We start from the raw sequence: 14,797 nt of genomic DNA, 5'->3' as shown, positions 1-14,797 counted from the left end.
GCTTACAAAACATGTGTATGATTCGGTCACTCGTACGATGCACCCAACACGCGCAAGTACAATATATACACACGCGTCGCGCTGAATCGGCTCTTTTTGTTCGCGCGGATTCCTTGAAGAGTCCCCCTCTCGAGAGGCTGGATCGCTTTCACGAAAGCGCTAATCTTGAGACGCGCGAGTCACGTCCAAGAGCCTCAAAATCCATTTGATACAAACGCCGCGAGCGAGATGTAAATACCCTCCATTTGCGATTGCGTCAACATTCATCCGTGAAACCAGATACCCCCACCCCCCTCGCCTCTCGTATATGCATGAACCGCTGACTTGATTTTTTTTTTTTTTTTTTTTCCCATTCGCATCAATTAACAGCCGTACTTGTACCCTAGACGAAACACGGCCCTGAACACTATACGCGACGTCAGCTCGTTATTACGTTTCGACAAACAAACGCGATTCTCGAAACTGACAAATAAATGAAACATCGGTATACTCTCGTGTTCCAACAACAAAAAAAAAAAAAAAATACCTCCGATCGAAAGAACGGCGTATTAGAGAAGAAGAAGAAGAAGAAGAAGAAGAAAAAAGTTGAAAATCCAGTTCCTCGTCCATACCCCGTCTGCGTTATATACCCAATAATTTGCTCGGCGTCGCTCCCGTGCAGCCGACGATTTCGCGTATCTTTATAATATGCAAAGTGTTATAATACCACGCGTATGATTTCCTTTGGTTGCAGGGACGTGGAATCATTTATGAATGGATGGCGGTAAAAACGCTGGAGCCAAATCCTTTGCGAGCCTGGGAGGTTTGGAAGGATGGTGGGCCTACAGAGGCGTCGCCGGCCTCGGCCTCGTGCTGTTTGGCTCGATACTGCTCAACGCGACGCTCCTCATCGCGTTCATCAGGCGACCGGGTCTCAGGACCATCTCCAACAGGTTGGTTGCTGCTTTTTTTTTTTTTTTTTTTTCCTTCCACCGCAGAATAAGTATACGGTGACGCGACCCAATTTCTCGGCGCGTGGGTGGGTTGGCGAGGGAAAAAAGTGAAATGTGACCGCGAAACAAAAAAAAAAATAACCGCTCGCCGGTGGTTTTGTCCGAGAACAAAAAAGACAAAAAAGGTGTGGAGATTACGAAAACCACATCTGTCTGGCAATGGGTAACGCGTTCTAGATTATAAATCCAAATCAGGGGCGTGATTTTTAATTATTTGATATTGATACAAGTCTTTATTAGGCCAGGTGGTAAAACCACGTATGGCCTCAAAAATATAATTACAGAGTAGTTAACGGTAATTTATACAAACAGTGTGTAACTAGCGGCCGTTGAAAAGAAATTAGTTGGAAATATATATAAATGCAAACAACAGATTAGTATATATAAGTAAAAATGAAAGTATAAGTTTAAGCGCAACAAAAGTATAATTATATAAATACATCGCCAAGTATACAATGAGAGTATAAAACGAGTAATTGATAAGTAATTTCAGTTCAACAATTTGTATTATCGGGTATAAGGCAACAAGAAAACAATACATGCAAAATAAAGATGATCTGCCGCAAAAGACTATACATTGTGTCAATTATAGTGATAAAGGTGAAAAAACTCTAAATTGTATGGTATAGCGGTAAAAGTATTATATAGTGTAGAGAAAAGAATTAAAGAGTCGTAGATTCATTACATGTCGGAATAGTTTAAATATACGTGGGACAAGTGGGTACTTTCGGTGGAGAGAGAAAATTATGCAATCCGAGGTTGGGGAGACGACGAGCACTCCTCGCCTCTTCATTTTTTTTTTTTATCTTGGGCCACATCCTATTATTAATTTAGCCGGTCTGGAAAAGGAGTAGGGAGGATTCGACTCGGAGAATTAACGAAATCAAGTCGCGCCGCCGGCTACGAGGTCGTGCGAATTTTTATCAATGCGCGTGCTGGAATTTTTGCCTTGGCAAATTGCATGGTTGACGATAATCGGTACGCGATACTGCATCCTTACGAAATTCTTCGGCAGATCAGATTCTTTTTTTTTTGTTTTCTGGTAAAACGTACATTTATATTTTACTTGCTTTTTATAAATAAACGTAAACTTTGTTCAGAGTTATTTTATGTATTAAATTCCTTTTTTTTTTTTCTATTTTTGTACAAGGGTCACTTGTATCAACGTAAAGTCATTGTCAGAGAAAAAAAAAAGTTTATTTAGAATGTATATTTTTGTAGTGAAGCATACGATTTACTCAAAGTGTTATTTATAGATTGTATTTTTGCTTCGACATTATTTTATAACTTTAAACATAATTGTTCGAGATCTCGAATGACATTATTTTAATTTGATTATTCACTGGATGATTTTCTGATTTGCAGACCGCGTAATGACTAAAAAAAGTAATTATTTATAAAACTAAGAGAAAAAGTACTGGATAAATTATTAAACGTGTTATCTCTCTGGAAAAAACTTTAATTTTTTTATTACACGAAAGTCATCGTTAATAATTGACGGCAAAAAAAATCAGCACTGATAAGCTGCTGGATTTTATTTTTTATCGCATCCTTCGAAGCATCAATTCTCCCAATTAAGCAATACAGGTATAATAAATTAATGAATAGTAATCACAGCTGTGCGTGATAAGTCCTTAGACTCGTAAAATGTAGAGTAGCGCTGAACACCGCGTACCCGGCATTGATTCCACGATTATACACCGACAGTTATATTATTTTTTATTTAATTTGCAAATAAAATCTACAAGTATGTCAAGACTACAATATTATATACGCGGTGGGGTAAAATTAAATTATATTTTATCATGAATAAATGCATATACGTGCATCAAACGCAAACGGGTATAATAACATCAGTCGCATAAAAGTGTGAGATACTTATTTCCATAATACAATGGGTCGATGTAGGCTGCAAACGACCACACACACACACATTATCGCGCGCCGGTTGATTTTTTCACGCGAAACCAATTAAAATCTCATTCGCAGAGACATTCGCGGGCTTGGCTTTTCTTAAATTATTCACGCGTCATTGTTATTATCATCGCTATAAAGTAACCGCTTGAAATAATGTTTATGATAAAATAAGCAGCACAAACACGCACGGTGAGCTTGATAAAACGTATAAATTTTACAGATCGGCAATTAATCATCGGTAAATTTTATTAGTCATGGTAGATTTTTTTTTTTTTCTTTCTCAACTTACAAGAAAATTCAATGAACGTTTATTCCCCCGGTGGACTCGCGTACGATTATTCAACGAGAGGCAAGTGCCGCTGCAAAAATATAATTTGTGCACACAATAAGTATGAATGTATATTTATATACATGCATGTATGCACAAGAGAGTGTGTATTATGTTTGTTGACTAACGCCCAAGTTGCGCACAAAGAGCTAACGATGTTATTACAAACATATGACCTTTTGTATTTTTCACACAACGCGCGTGCCACGCGGGACAAAAAAGAGCCACGCGCTCACTTTTGACTCGGAAAAACGATCCCGCGGTCGCGCGAATTCCTCAAACAAAGCCGCAACTGCGCGCCCTCGTAAATACACTCGCACCTGCTACACGTCGCTTCTGAGATTTCGCATCGGGTCTTATGATTTTACTCGTATCTTTAATAAACAAAACAAAAAATTTTGTCAGAAAACTAGAGCCCAAATTCCTACCAGAAACGAGAACATGAAAAAAAAAAAATAACTCGAAAGTGTGCATTACAACAACAAAAGGAATAGTAGAATAGACACGTTTTCACCGTTGCATCGCCATAAATCTCGAGGAGAGTCTCGTCCTTTGAGAGAAAATTGATTGTCTTTTCTCTGGTTACAAATAGGGTGAAAAGATGTACTCGGTGCGGGTCTTTATTGCCATAACTGCGGGACTTCCGGGAAAACGAGTCTAATTGTCTCTTTCTTTCGCCCCCCCTTGGTAGTGGCGTCAAGTTGAACGTTGATTTGCGCCCCAGGAAGCTGTATGAATTTTCTTGTTTTCCGTGCCACACGCAACCTACTTGTCATTGGACGCGAATAACAAGACAAATTATCGTTCGCGGAAACGGGTGATCAGCTCTCGGGACCCACGCGCTGTATATTATATTCTTCCGCGCGCGAATGTATATGTTTTCGTGTTTTTAAAACGTTAAAATAGAAAACGTCCCGATAAACATGAGATTATTACTGTCTCTCGGGAGAAAGATAAATACAGGTGTTAAAAATAGGCACCCCAGTTGGTCACGTTGAAAAACTGTTTTGGGCACTTAATGGCACCGATTGGCGATAACAGTGATACCGAGTGTGTCTTTTAACATTGACGATTAGGCTCGCCGAAAAAAAAACAAACATACAAAAAACGATAAAATAAACGCTTACAATGTCCGGTTTTAATTATAATCAATTAAAATCCGATCACGTGTCTCGTTTCGCGGGTATTTCTAAAAAAAAGTAATCATCTTGAGCGCTTCTATTTACAATACAAGATAATATCATACGTACAATTATACGGGGTTTTCTTTTGCGGTGACCCTATGTCGCGCACATATATCCGTTTTGATTAATACAATTTCTTTCTTTTTTTTTTTTTTTTTTTCTAATTATCTGTAATTTAATTATTTTTGTATCGTTTGCCGTTTCAACCGAAGGTTATCGAATGTTGCGTTTCACTAACATTTTTTTTGTTTTATCTCTTTGGGTGGCGTGGTGTGCAAGTTGAATAACAAAACATATAGTCACAAAACAACTGGGATCGGATCGCTCTCGCGCCCAACACGGCCACAGTGATTATAGGAGGGGAAAAAAAAGGGAAAAGTCGCGTCAACCGCTTGAAAGAGCGAAATTGACCAAAGCGGGCAGGAGAAGACGAACAAAGTGACGTACGGAGAGGCAGGCGCGCGTCCAAAGTTAGATGCGTGTGGGAGGGGCAGCGTCTAGCCGTCCCTTGGGTTCATACGTGCGCGGAATTCCCACGCAGGGGGTTGGTTCGATACATAAAAAACCATTGCGGCTCTTAAAAATAGCCGCGCGTAACCCCGGAGTAATTAGGGGGGAGGAGGGGGTGGGGGAAACTCATACAACGTATTTGTAGAGTGTAGCTTCGAAGGATCGTTGATCGAAGGCACACTCGCTCGCTAATGGCTTCTCTGGCTCGGGAAAGCAACCCCGCCCCTCTTTTAGCCGCACTTTTCCTCGAGAGACAATGAGGCTACAAAAACACACGCGCGCTTCAAGAGGTTGGGAAAAACCACCTAGTATATAATATATCTACCCCCCCCCCCGCACCACCAATCAACCACGTCACGCGCACCTGTATGTATACACGTAAAGTAAACAAACAAACTGTTTTTGTCTCTCTATTGCAGATTCGTGATGAACCTGATCGGCTCGAACCTCCTGGCCATCGTGGTGCTGTCAAGCCTCCTCATCCTGAGCAGCAGCGGCGTCTCGGACCGAAGCTTCCCCGAGGCCATGGCACCGAGTTTCTGCGCCATCTCGGAGGGCAGCGCCGCCCTCGTGACCACCTCCTCCATCCTCTCGGTCCTGCTGATAGGCGTCGACCAGTACCTAGCCGTGGTCGACCCCCTCCGCTACCGCACCCGCATCGACAAGCTCAAGTGCGGACTGCTCATCCTCGCCGTCTGGTTCCTCGCCCTCGCCTTCGCCACCCTGGCCACCCTCAACCCCAAGCCACGCAGCCTCTCGCGCCTCTGCTCCGGCCGTGACCCCAACACCCCCCCACCAACGACACCCGTGACCTACGGCCTCGCCTACGCTCTGGCTTACGCGTTGCTCGGCTACCTCGTGCCCTTCCTCGCCGTATGCTGGATCTACGCGAGCATCTACCGCGCGGCCAGGAACAACTCGGAGCGCACCCGGCGCAACGGCTCCCGGCCAGTCCTCTCCTCGGGCAGCTTCAGCGACGAGGGCAGCCCCCCCTTAGAGGACAACGGCTGCCCGCAACGCCGGCTCCCTAAAATCTCGTCCTTGTCGTCCATCGACGAGAACAGCGAGCCTGTCGTCTTCACGATGGGCACGACCAGGGTCACGGCCGACGTTGCCAAAGACACCCCCAAAGTTCCTACGGCCGCGCTCAGAGCCGAGTTCCTCGCCACCGAGGACCAACAAGGGGCCGCCACGGTCAGCCGCTTCCCCGAGGTGGCCGACCACAGGAGAAAGTCCTCCCACGATCTCATGTACGAGGAGGATACGGGACGGGGCCACGAGCAGCCCTACGAGTACGAGGACTCGAGCGACGGGGAGGAAGCCGTGCCGTTGTCGAGGACCGAGGTGCCCGGTTCGCGGAACACGCGCTCCAACAGCGTCAACTTCGACCTCGGGGGGGACGATGAGGCCGACGACGAGTCCGGGGTGGGTTCGTCGCCGAGCCACGCGCCACTGCCCATAGTGACTGTCACGCCCCCGGGCCAGAAGATCGTGGCGACTGCGGTGTCGGCGACCACGACGGTGACGACGGTCCACCGAGTTAACACCAAGGGCAACAATCACCACCACCACCATGGGTACATAAACAACCTCAAGTACAAGATAAGCAACGGGTCGTTGTTCAAGTATAGGGAGGAGACGAGGGCGGCGCGGATAAGCGCCCTCGTGGTGGTGATGGGCCTGATCTGTTGGACGCCCTACGTGTACCTGTTGTTGGCGCGAAACGTCACCCCTACGGTGATGGAGGAGGATTGGGAGCCTCCGTCCACTGTGGGTCTGGAGTCGTTGGCCTTGGGGTTCCTGGTGGTGGCGACGTACGTGACGCCGTTGCTCTTTGGGTACAGGTCGCGGCGGGTTAAGCGCGAGCTGCGGCGTTTCTTTTGCTTCAAGCGCGAGCTGTCGTACAGGAACAACCGCAGCTTGATGGCCAAGAAGGTGCTGAGGCGCAGGTACAGCGGGCCCACGATACTCGGCCAGTTGGTGGTCGGGGAGGCCAACGAGGGCAACAACAACAACAACAACGCGAGGTACAGCATCTTCAATTGCATGTACGGGCGGAACCGCTGGCCCAAGGAGAAGGTACAGTTCGTCCAGGTGCCCGAGACCGCCTTGGCCGTCGAGACCTGCCGGAGCAGCTTCAGCTCGGGCGCGAGCACCCAACTGTCCAGCACCTCGACCGACGAGTGCTGCTAAGAGCCACAAAGTGCATTTTTTTTTTTTCAAGCCAACTTGTACATTGTGCGCGAGACTTTTCCCTGCAGCTAAAGGAGGTGTGTAGGATCATTGTGTTAGTATTAGCTAAAGTACTTTCCATGACAGAGCGTATATATTATGCAAGCGAATGTACATAGCCGGCGATTCGTCTGTTTTTAGTACATTGTTGGGGTGCGCAATCGACACTCGGTGTGTTTTCTATTTTGTGGATAAAATAATGCGCGCGCGTGTGTGTGTGTGTACATGTGCGTGTGGTATACGGATGAGTCGGAAAGTGCAGTTTATACTTTCGTTTGCGCAATAACATGTATATAGGTACGTGTTTTGTTAAAGCTAATGTCGTCCGAGGGCGCGGGCGCACTAGTCGATCGCCGAGATCAGGGTTTAAGCCAAAAAGTACTTAAGTTAGCCGCTCTGGCATGTATATGTTATCATCCTCGTGGACCTTGCGAATGTCCGTTTGTACAAGACGATCGCGAGTCATTTTTTCTAAACGGCTTGTTTTTTTTTTTTTTTTCTTTGTTCGTGGCGTTTTTGCATAACGAGCGGAGACAACGAAGCGACAAGCTTGTTAATTAACATCGTTTTGAAAAACATTCTCATCCACGTGTGTTAATATAGTCATTTACACGAATTAACAAATGTATCGGATGTCGGGAGACACTTTTGATATCAATCTTCATGGCACATCGTGTCGGTCGAAACATTGAGGCGTTTCTTGGATTTTCCAAATATTTTTCGTACTCCATTGTAACGAGTCGAAGCTTCGTCCAATAATTGAACTTTATTTGCTTTTCTACTGCAGCATTTATCGCGCGCTGAGAATGAGCTTTGTTTGTTGGCAGAAAAATATTTAAAAAGCCCCAAGGGGCGTTGAAGCTTCGACTCGGGGGAGCCGAGAGAAATTTGTAAATAGTAAATAATTACTTTTGGCGTTGAAAAATAAACGCGCGTACTGTTATCTTAAGAAAAATCTGTGCGAAATAAGGAAAAACAAATAATTTCAATTTTGTCAAATGAGCATTTCGTATATGTCATTGCGACTAAGAAAATTTAAGCGGCACTCGGAGCACTTTCTCGTTCTTTATTATTCTTGCGGACTTAGTTGTAGATATATTTTTTACGGAAAACATCTTCAAGTATTTTTTTACGCGAATCAAACGTTCTTTTATCTCTTTGATTATTTTTCGTTTCGTACGTTGCGTTACTATTATTTATATTAAATAAGCAGGACTGCGTAGGTGTACCAAAAGAGTTGAATCATTGCTACTCTCTTAAAAATAAAAAATAAAAATAAAAAATAAAATAAAAAAAAAAAAACTTGTTTTAAAGTTTTTACTCGCGTCAATTTGTACACTTAACTCCAATCAAAACTCTAGTGGTAAACCAGAATGAAAAATTATTTTTCTTACGCATAATTAAACGTTGCATGTATGCAAATCGATCATTTCAGCTCTGTTTTGAATGATATACCCAGCTCTGTGCGTAACGAGCCAATGTTTTTGAAAAAATGGAAAACTGTATTAAAAAAAAAAAAAAAAAAAAAAAAAAAAAAAACCACAGAGGTTTGATTTTGTAAATATCCGAAAACCATTATTTGTCAAACGACAAACGACGGACAGTCTCTTGTAACTTGTGATATGTATCTTCGTGCATCAACCAATATATTGTAATACACGATAACGAGTCAACCTTAATACGCATGTGTATTAAATAATGCTGAATCGTAAAAGCTCCTTGAATCGTACGACTTAATAAATTAAATCTTCCAACGTAACGACAAATTGATCTGATTATTTTTATATCTCCTTGTGATTTCCTCTTGGGCACTTGTTACATAAGATATCTGCAAATGCATTTTCATGAAAAACATTATACAATCAATCCTGGTAATAAAGCCCATTTGAATGTGAAACATTGGCTTTTTTCTTTTTTCTACTATGAAATTCAAATTTTGTATTTATTAATCACTCAATTTCATGGTTATTTGATAATTCAAGACAAATTCATTCAGCTTGTCAATGCCTAAAGCAAAATAAATGATCGAACTTCAAAGGTGCCACTTTCAAAACTTGATAATCGAGACCAGATGACACGATTTCTCCTTTTTGCACCTGAGCTAAACTGGCAGGGGTCCAAAAAATGCTCTTAAAAACGTTGTAGTGACGGGAAAGTCGAAGGAAGGCACCTATATATGTATATTATTCGGGAATCTTGCCAAAAGAGCCCCAAAAGTGGTAAGTTTTCCTCTCGTGCACTCCAACGTAAGCTTTTAATTATAATCGGCATCATTTTTCATCGAGGATCGACAAAATGGGTTACACGAAAAACCCATCGGATCAGCGTATAATATATTATATTATTTTTTTTATTTTTTTTTATTTTAACACATGTTACATAAACTGTTTATTCCTTGTAAAATTGCGCTACGACAGTACAGTTATACAAATAGTATTTACAACAACAAAAAAGAAAAAAACAGTAAGAATTAAACTGAATTATGTACAGTACGTGTGGGTGTATCGTCTCACCATCACATACATCCTGATTATTCAAGCGCAATCAAAGTACGCGTATATATGTATATGTACCTATAGTATTCATAATACTGCAGCTGAGATTCTCTATACTGAACACTTTGCGTAAACGCGCGGCTGAGCTCCATTTAACGACAATCGGCAAAAATACTCAACAATCGTACATATAACATTATGTGCTCGTTGAACGAAATTGTATATAGGTACAACACGAGGATCGGCCGATCTACAGCTCACAGGTGGGAGTTGTTGTCGAAGCCGGGGTTCATCCTCGCGGGTAACCGGGGCAACTCGAGCGTCGACGCCTTACCCTCGTCGTCGACGTAGTTGCGATTGTCGTGGCTCTCGCCGGGCTCCCTCGGCTTCTTCGGAGCCCCGGGCATCATGAACATCGTCGCCAGGAACATCAGCGAACCTGCGCGACATCACACATCGACCAAATACATAGATAATAATATATGATGGGTGCATATAATAATCAATGGGACATGTATATGGGCTCACTTATTCCGTAGAAACCGGCGTAGAATATGTATAGTGACTCCCTGTAGCCGATGGCTTTGCTGACGGGCTCGACGAGGATCGGCAAGTTACCGCCGATGTTGTTCATCACGAACAGGAAGACGCCGACTGTGGTCGATCTCAGGCTCAAGGGGACGATCTCCACGACGATGGCGAACAGTATGCCGAACCACATTTCAGCTGCATCACCCGAAATATCCATCGTTATCGAGCACATATGTATATATATATATATATATATATATATATAATGTTATACTCCGTGGAAAAATAAACGCACCGAAAAAGTATGATATGCCGAGAGTGATCATGGCCCAGGTGGGAGCAAAGTAGACGGAGCCGAAGGCGAAGGGCGTGGCGATGAGTTGGCTGACGACGAGGACGGCGACCCGGGAGCGTATGCCCATCTTGGCGACGAACTTGTCGCTGACGATGCCTCCGACGACGACGCCGATGCTACCGATCACTATCGTCACGGCGAACAACCACCAGCCGAGATCGTAGTCCGGGAAGTACGAGCGGTAGTACAGGTCGCAGTTGTACGCGAAGCACATGCCCCCTGTAATTGTGTATATATGTATATACTGATACTTTGGAGGGAAAAGTTTGGGGGATGTTTTTTGGCGTTACAAAATGATACGGGAGGGAAGAAGAAAAAAAAAAAAAAAAAAATGTTATTTGTCGTACCGCTGTGCCTGATGCTCGCCGCTATCACCAGAATGATGATCCTAGGCTGGAGCAGCTGCTTCCACTGTGATTTTTTGTTGTCGTTCTTGTCCTCGCCGATCACCCTTCGCTCGGGTTCTTTAAGCGTGGTCGAGGTCAAAAAGGCCATGATCAGCCCGATTATGCCGGCACCGTAGTAACACGCCCTCCAGCCCTGTTACGTCAAATTCCGATCGGATAACCAACAGTTGGTCTCTCTCTCTCTCTCTCTCTCTCTCTTATGGGTAATGTATACATAATTATGTATCGTACCAGTCCCCAAATGTTGAGCTGGGGTATGTACCGGCCGACGGGGAAGGCGATGCCGTAGCCACCGTAGACTCCCCAGTTGAAGATCGACATGACGAGGCCGCGCTTGTCCTCGTCGAACCAATCGGACAGCAAACCGGTCGAGAGCGGGTTACATCCTGCTTCCCTGTATTCACGACAATGGATATATTGTTGTTTTTTTTTTTTTTTTTTTTTTTTCAAACGTTTTTGCCATCTCAATTACAAACAGTGTCCTTCCACCGCCGCGAGCGCAATCGCTATCGATCTATCGAACGGAGCTGTTATACGGCGCGTAAAATTATACATGTATGAATTTAATCGGGGATACAATCATCGCGAGTTCCTTCGATTCCGCGGCGTTTGCAACGCTACCTAATTACATACCCGTGCGTGTATATATATATACAAGTGTGTGTGCATCTACGCGACGCGCCGTTATTTACAATTGAGATGCCGCGAAGCAACGCGGAACCCGGATTTTACCCATTCATTGGCGCTACTATACAAGTATAATAGCGTTGAAATCGTCAATGAATTGAAAAAAATATTTACCATCCGATGGGTGCGTGTATTGGCACACGTGATGAGAGTAACACAAGTATACTTATACATGTGTAATATTGACTTACCCAGCAGCGGCGAGCATCCGAAGGATAAAGAGTTGCCAGTAATTGGTAACGGCGCCCTGTAGTATCACCGCCACGCCAAAGACCAGCGTGCAAACCGACAGCATTCTCACTCTGCACAGATCAACGAGACATTATTCCTTATCGTACGTGATGATCGAGGACTAAACGTATTGTGCTAGTAACGAGGGACGAGGGAAAAATTTTACGGGATTCCCGCGCAAATTTCATATGTACGATTAAACGGTGGGGGTCCGTGGGCTACGCGATCGCGGCTGAAAATAGGAGACGGTCGTTCGTTGTTGTACCTCTCTTGGCCTAAAACAAAGCGTGGGTGGCTCTGCCAGATTGCATTATTATCGTTGTTTTCTCGAGTATCTTGTCAAAGTCCATCCGTAGAGCATCTCTGTACTCTATATATTGTAGGAATTTCGCACAGTTGTCCGTTTTTTTTTTTTTTTTTTTTTTTCTCATAATCATTCGAGCGTTTAAATGGTGGTGTATTTTCTCACCTGTTGAACCTATCGGCAGCTATGCCGAGAATGACCCCGACGATCGTGAAAACGGCGATGAAACTCGGCCCGGCCAGTATCTGGTAATCCAAGCCCAGGCCATTGTAGTTCCACTCGCAGTAGCGCGTGCCATTCACCTCTAACGACTCGCACCTGCAGTACACGCAAATGAAAGAAAAATGAGAAATAAATAAAAGTTCCTAAATCAATCAAGGGTAAATATGTATATTATATATGCTCACACTTCGGAACTGTTGGCAGTGTCGCACTGGATCGGCAGCTCCGTGAGTTCTAACGTACTCGAGTTGAACTGACAGGCTATGTCGCCGTAGTGTAAATCAGTGGCTATCGCTTTGCTCGTCACACCTCGGGTACACAAATTTGGGAAAATTAAAATTTCGCTATGGCTATTTCATAAAACAATTATATTTCCAATGTCATGTATTAGTTACCGATCAAATAGTGGCCCAATTCGCCTATCACGTATCCCAAGGACACGACGGCCAGGGCGTAAGTTTCGTAAAAGACTTTTGCCTTTTGTACGAACGTGGTGAGCATTTTGAGGCCTGAAAAACACATACCTGTAAATTTAATGACGGAGGAGAAGATGATGTCGAGTATCTCTATTACCATTAGCGGTTGAAAAAAAAAAAAAATGAAATCAACGCACAAAGTGATCGTAAAACATTTGTATCATCTCTCGCCATTAGGAATCAAAAGTGACGCCAAGTCAACGGGATACAATAACCGATAATTATCTTTACAGATTATCATTAAAAAAAAAAAAGCTTACTGGGTCAAGGTTTTGAGAGATTCTTTTTTTTTTTTCTAATCAAAGAGACACTGAATTGTCGAGTTGGAGCAACGAGCTTGGTTTATCGCTTATCCGCGGGGAATCGCTCCCACACTCAATAATCGCGTTGAAAGAGCAAGCCTTTGTGACAAATGTGAGTATAGACACGAGTTGGAAACAAACGTACCTGCGCGTTAGCGCAAAAATCCTCCAAACGACTGTTTGTACCGGCACAATAGACGTAATAGACACCCCGTGATGTATTACAAAGTTGAACGACCAGGATGTGTGTTTCGTATTTTCTTTTCCTCGTAAATCGAGGAGTAAATATTTTAGCCGCGATCGAGTGATGTACAATGTACGAGACTTTTTTTTTTTTTCTTCTTTTCGGAAGTAAAGAAGTAATTTGTCAAATCGAGGCAATAAATCATCATGATAAATTAACGTATCGTAGCTAGATCAACGTCTTAGTTACATTGGGAAACTTTTCTAATGGGTTACAAGGGATTACGCGCTGCAAAATCTCGACGAACATTTTAAAACTTTTCAGAGACTTTCGCAAACTTGTAAAAATTTTTTTTTTTTTTAAGCATGTCCTCGTACAAATCTTGCAAAAAGGGATATTTTTTTAAAGTTCGAGTTGATTAATTTCTCGTTTGACCCTCATTTCATCGATACGACACGTACAGACAAAACCACGAAAAAACCTCTAGATACAGAAATACCTCGATACCGTACCCTTTTATTGAGCTTCTTCAAGGTTTCCAATGTGTTCTTCGTTTACATTATTTCATTGTACGTAATCCAGTGGTTGTTGAAATAGTCACATTTTTCGCCCAAAAACAGTATATTTGTTGAAAAAAAAAAGCAACAACGCACTGCCAAAGAGTTGCATCGATATCCCATATATATATCAATAGTGTACGCAAGTACCACATCGGATGGCTATAGATACACACGCCGCAGCCTTGAGCCAGAATCATTGAGCCGGAACAATAGTATCATCCCACGACGGCGACGACTAAGCGTTGATCCGCGAGCCGCAACGCGGACAGGTGCCATTGTTCTCCCCCCTCCACCTGCATCGACTACATGCATCACCTTTATCCCCCCCCCCCCGCACGCATAAATTCGCCACTCGCGCCTCAACAAACAGCAACGACGGATCGAGCGACCCTCTGTCGATAGGTATTTTTTTTTGTTTTTTTGCGCGCCAGGAAGCTGGTTTTGAAGCTATAAGGATCGAGGCGTTATTAGGTGCAAGAAGAGCGAGCCTCGTTCCTTTGTGCCCTCATGCGTATACGAAGGAGCTTTTGGAGTTGTAGGAAAATAAATCAACGCCCTTGCTGCGCCAAATTATACCGGCGAAACATCTCTTTCGGACTCGGGGGAGAAAAACTATCTATACCCATGAAAAGGAATTGGCTCAAATTGGAAGGTAAAAGAATATAGGGAGCCGGGTTGCGTACGCGAAAGGGAGAGTACGAGGTGGAGAGGCGCAAAGTTCACGGACGAGGGTAACGCACGTGTATGCGTGTATATATATATATATATAGACGTGGCTGTCCAGGTATATGTATACACGAGAGGAGGAGGAGGAGGAGGAGGAAGGTGAGAAAGAGAGACGGCGGAGACAAGGTCGCGGCTGCAACTTGCGATTATTCTT

At 43.7% G+C, this 14,797-nt stretch overlaps 2 protein-coding genes across 6 annotated transcripts in view; one reads left to right on the top strand and one right to left on the bottom strand.

The window, feature by feature from the left end:
- LOC106645418 (uncharacterized) overlaps window positions 1-8,961 on the top strand; it is a 35,570-nt gene extending 26,609 nt beyond the window's left edge. For all 5 annotated transcript variants that reach the window (XM_089589564.1, XM_014361275.2, XM_014361273.2 and 2 more), the window contains exons 2-3: window positions 734-932; window positions 5,351-8,961. In XM_089589564.1, coding sequence (XP_089445690.1) covers window positions 754-932; window positions 5,351-7,124 — 1,953 coding nt within the window. In that variant the 5' untranslated portion in view covers window positions 734-753 and the 3' untranslated portion in view covers window positions 7,125-8,961. The remainder of the gene's footprint in view (window positions 1-733; window positions 933-5,350) is intronic.
- A 573-nt stretch (window positions 8,962-9,534) lies between these two features.
- On the bottom strand, window positions 9,535-13,888 carry LOC106645405 (uncharacterized). The gene is made up of 10 exons (XM_089589503.1): window positions 13,870-13,888; window positions 12,791-12,904; window positions 12,581-12,704; window positions 12,339-12,491; window positions 11,830-11,940; window positions 11,183-11,345; window positions 10,892-11,084; window positions 10,485-10,763; window positions 10,187-10,384; window positions 9,535-10,097 (listed from the first exon to the last, which is right to left on the bottom strand). Exons 2-10 carry the CDS (start codon window positions 12,894-12,896, stop codon window positions 9,916-9,918), a joined length of 1,509 nt encoding a protein of 502 aa, XP_089445629.1. The 5' UTR covers window positions 12,897-12,904; window positions 13,870-13,888; the 3' UTR covers window positions 9,535-9,915.
- Window positions 13,889-14,797: the final 909 nt, after the last annotated feature.

Source organism: Copidosoma floridanum, unplaced genomic scaffold, assembly GCF_036245765.1.
Source record: "Copidosoma floridanum isolate Cflo_tuat_1 unplaced genomic scaffold, Cflo_Japanese_pri ptg000009l, whole genome shotgun sequence".
NCBI classification, from domain to species: Eukaryota; Metazoa; Arthropoda; class Insecta; order Hymenoptera; family Encyrtidae; genus Copidosoma; species Copidosoma floridanum.
The sequence above is the reverse complement of the archived record's forward strand: the minus strand, read 5'-3'. Positions and strand labels throughout refer to the sequence as shown.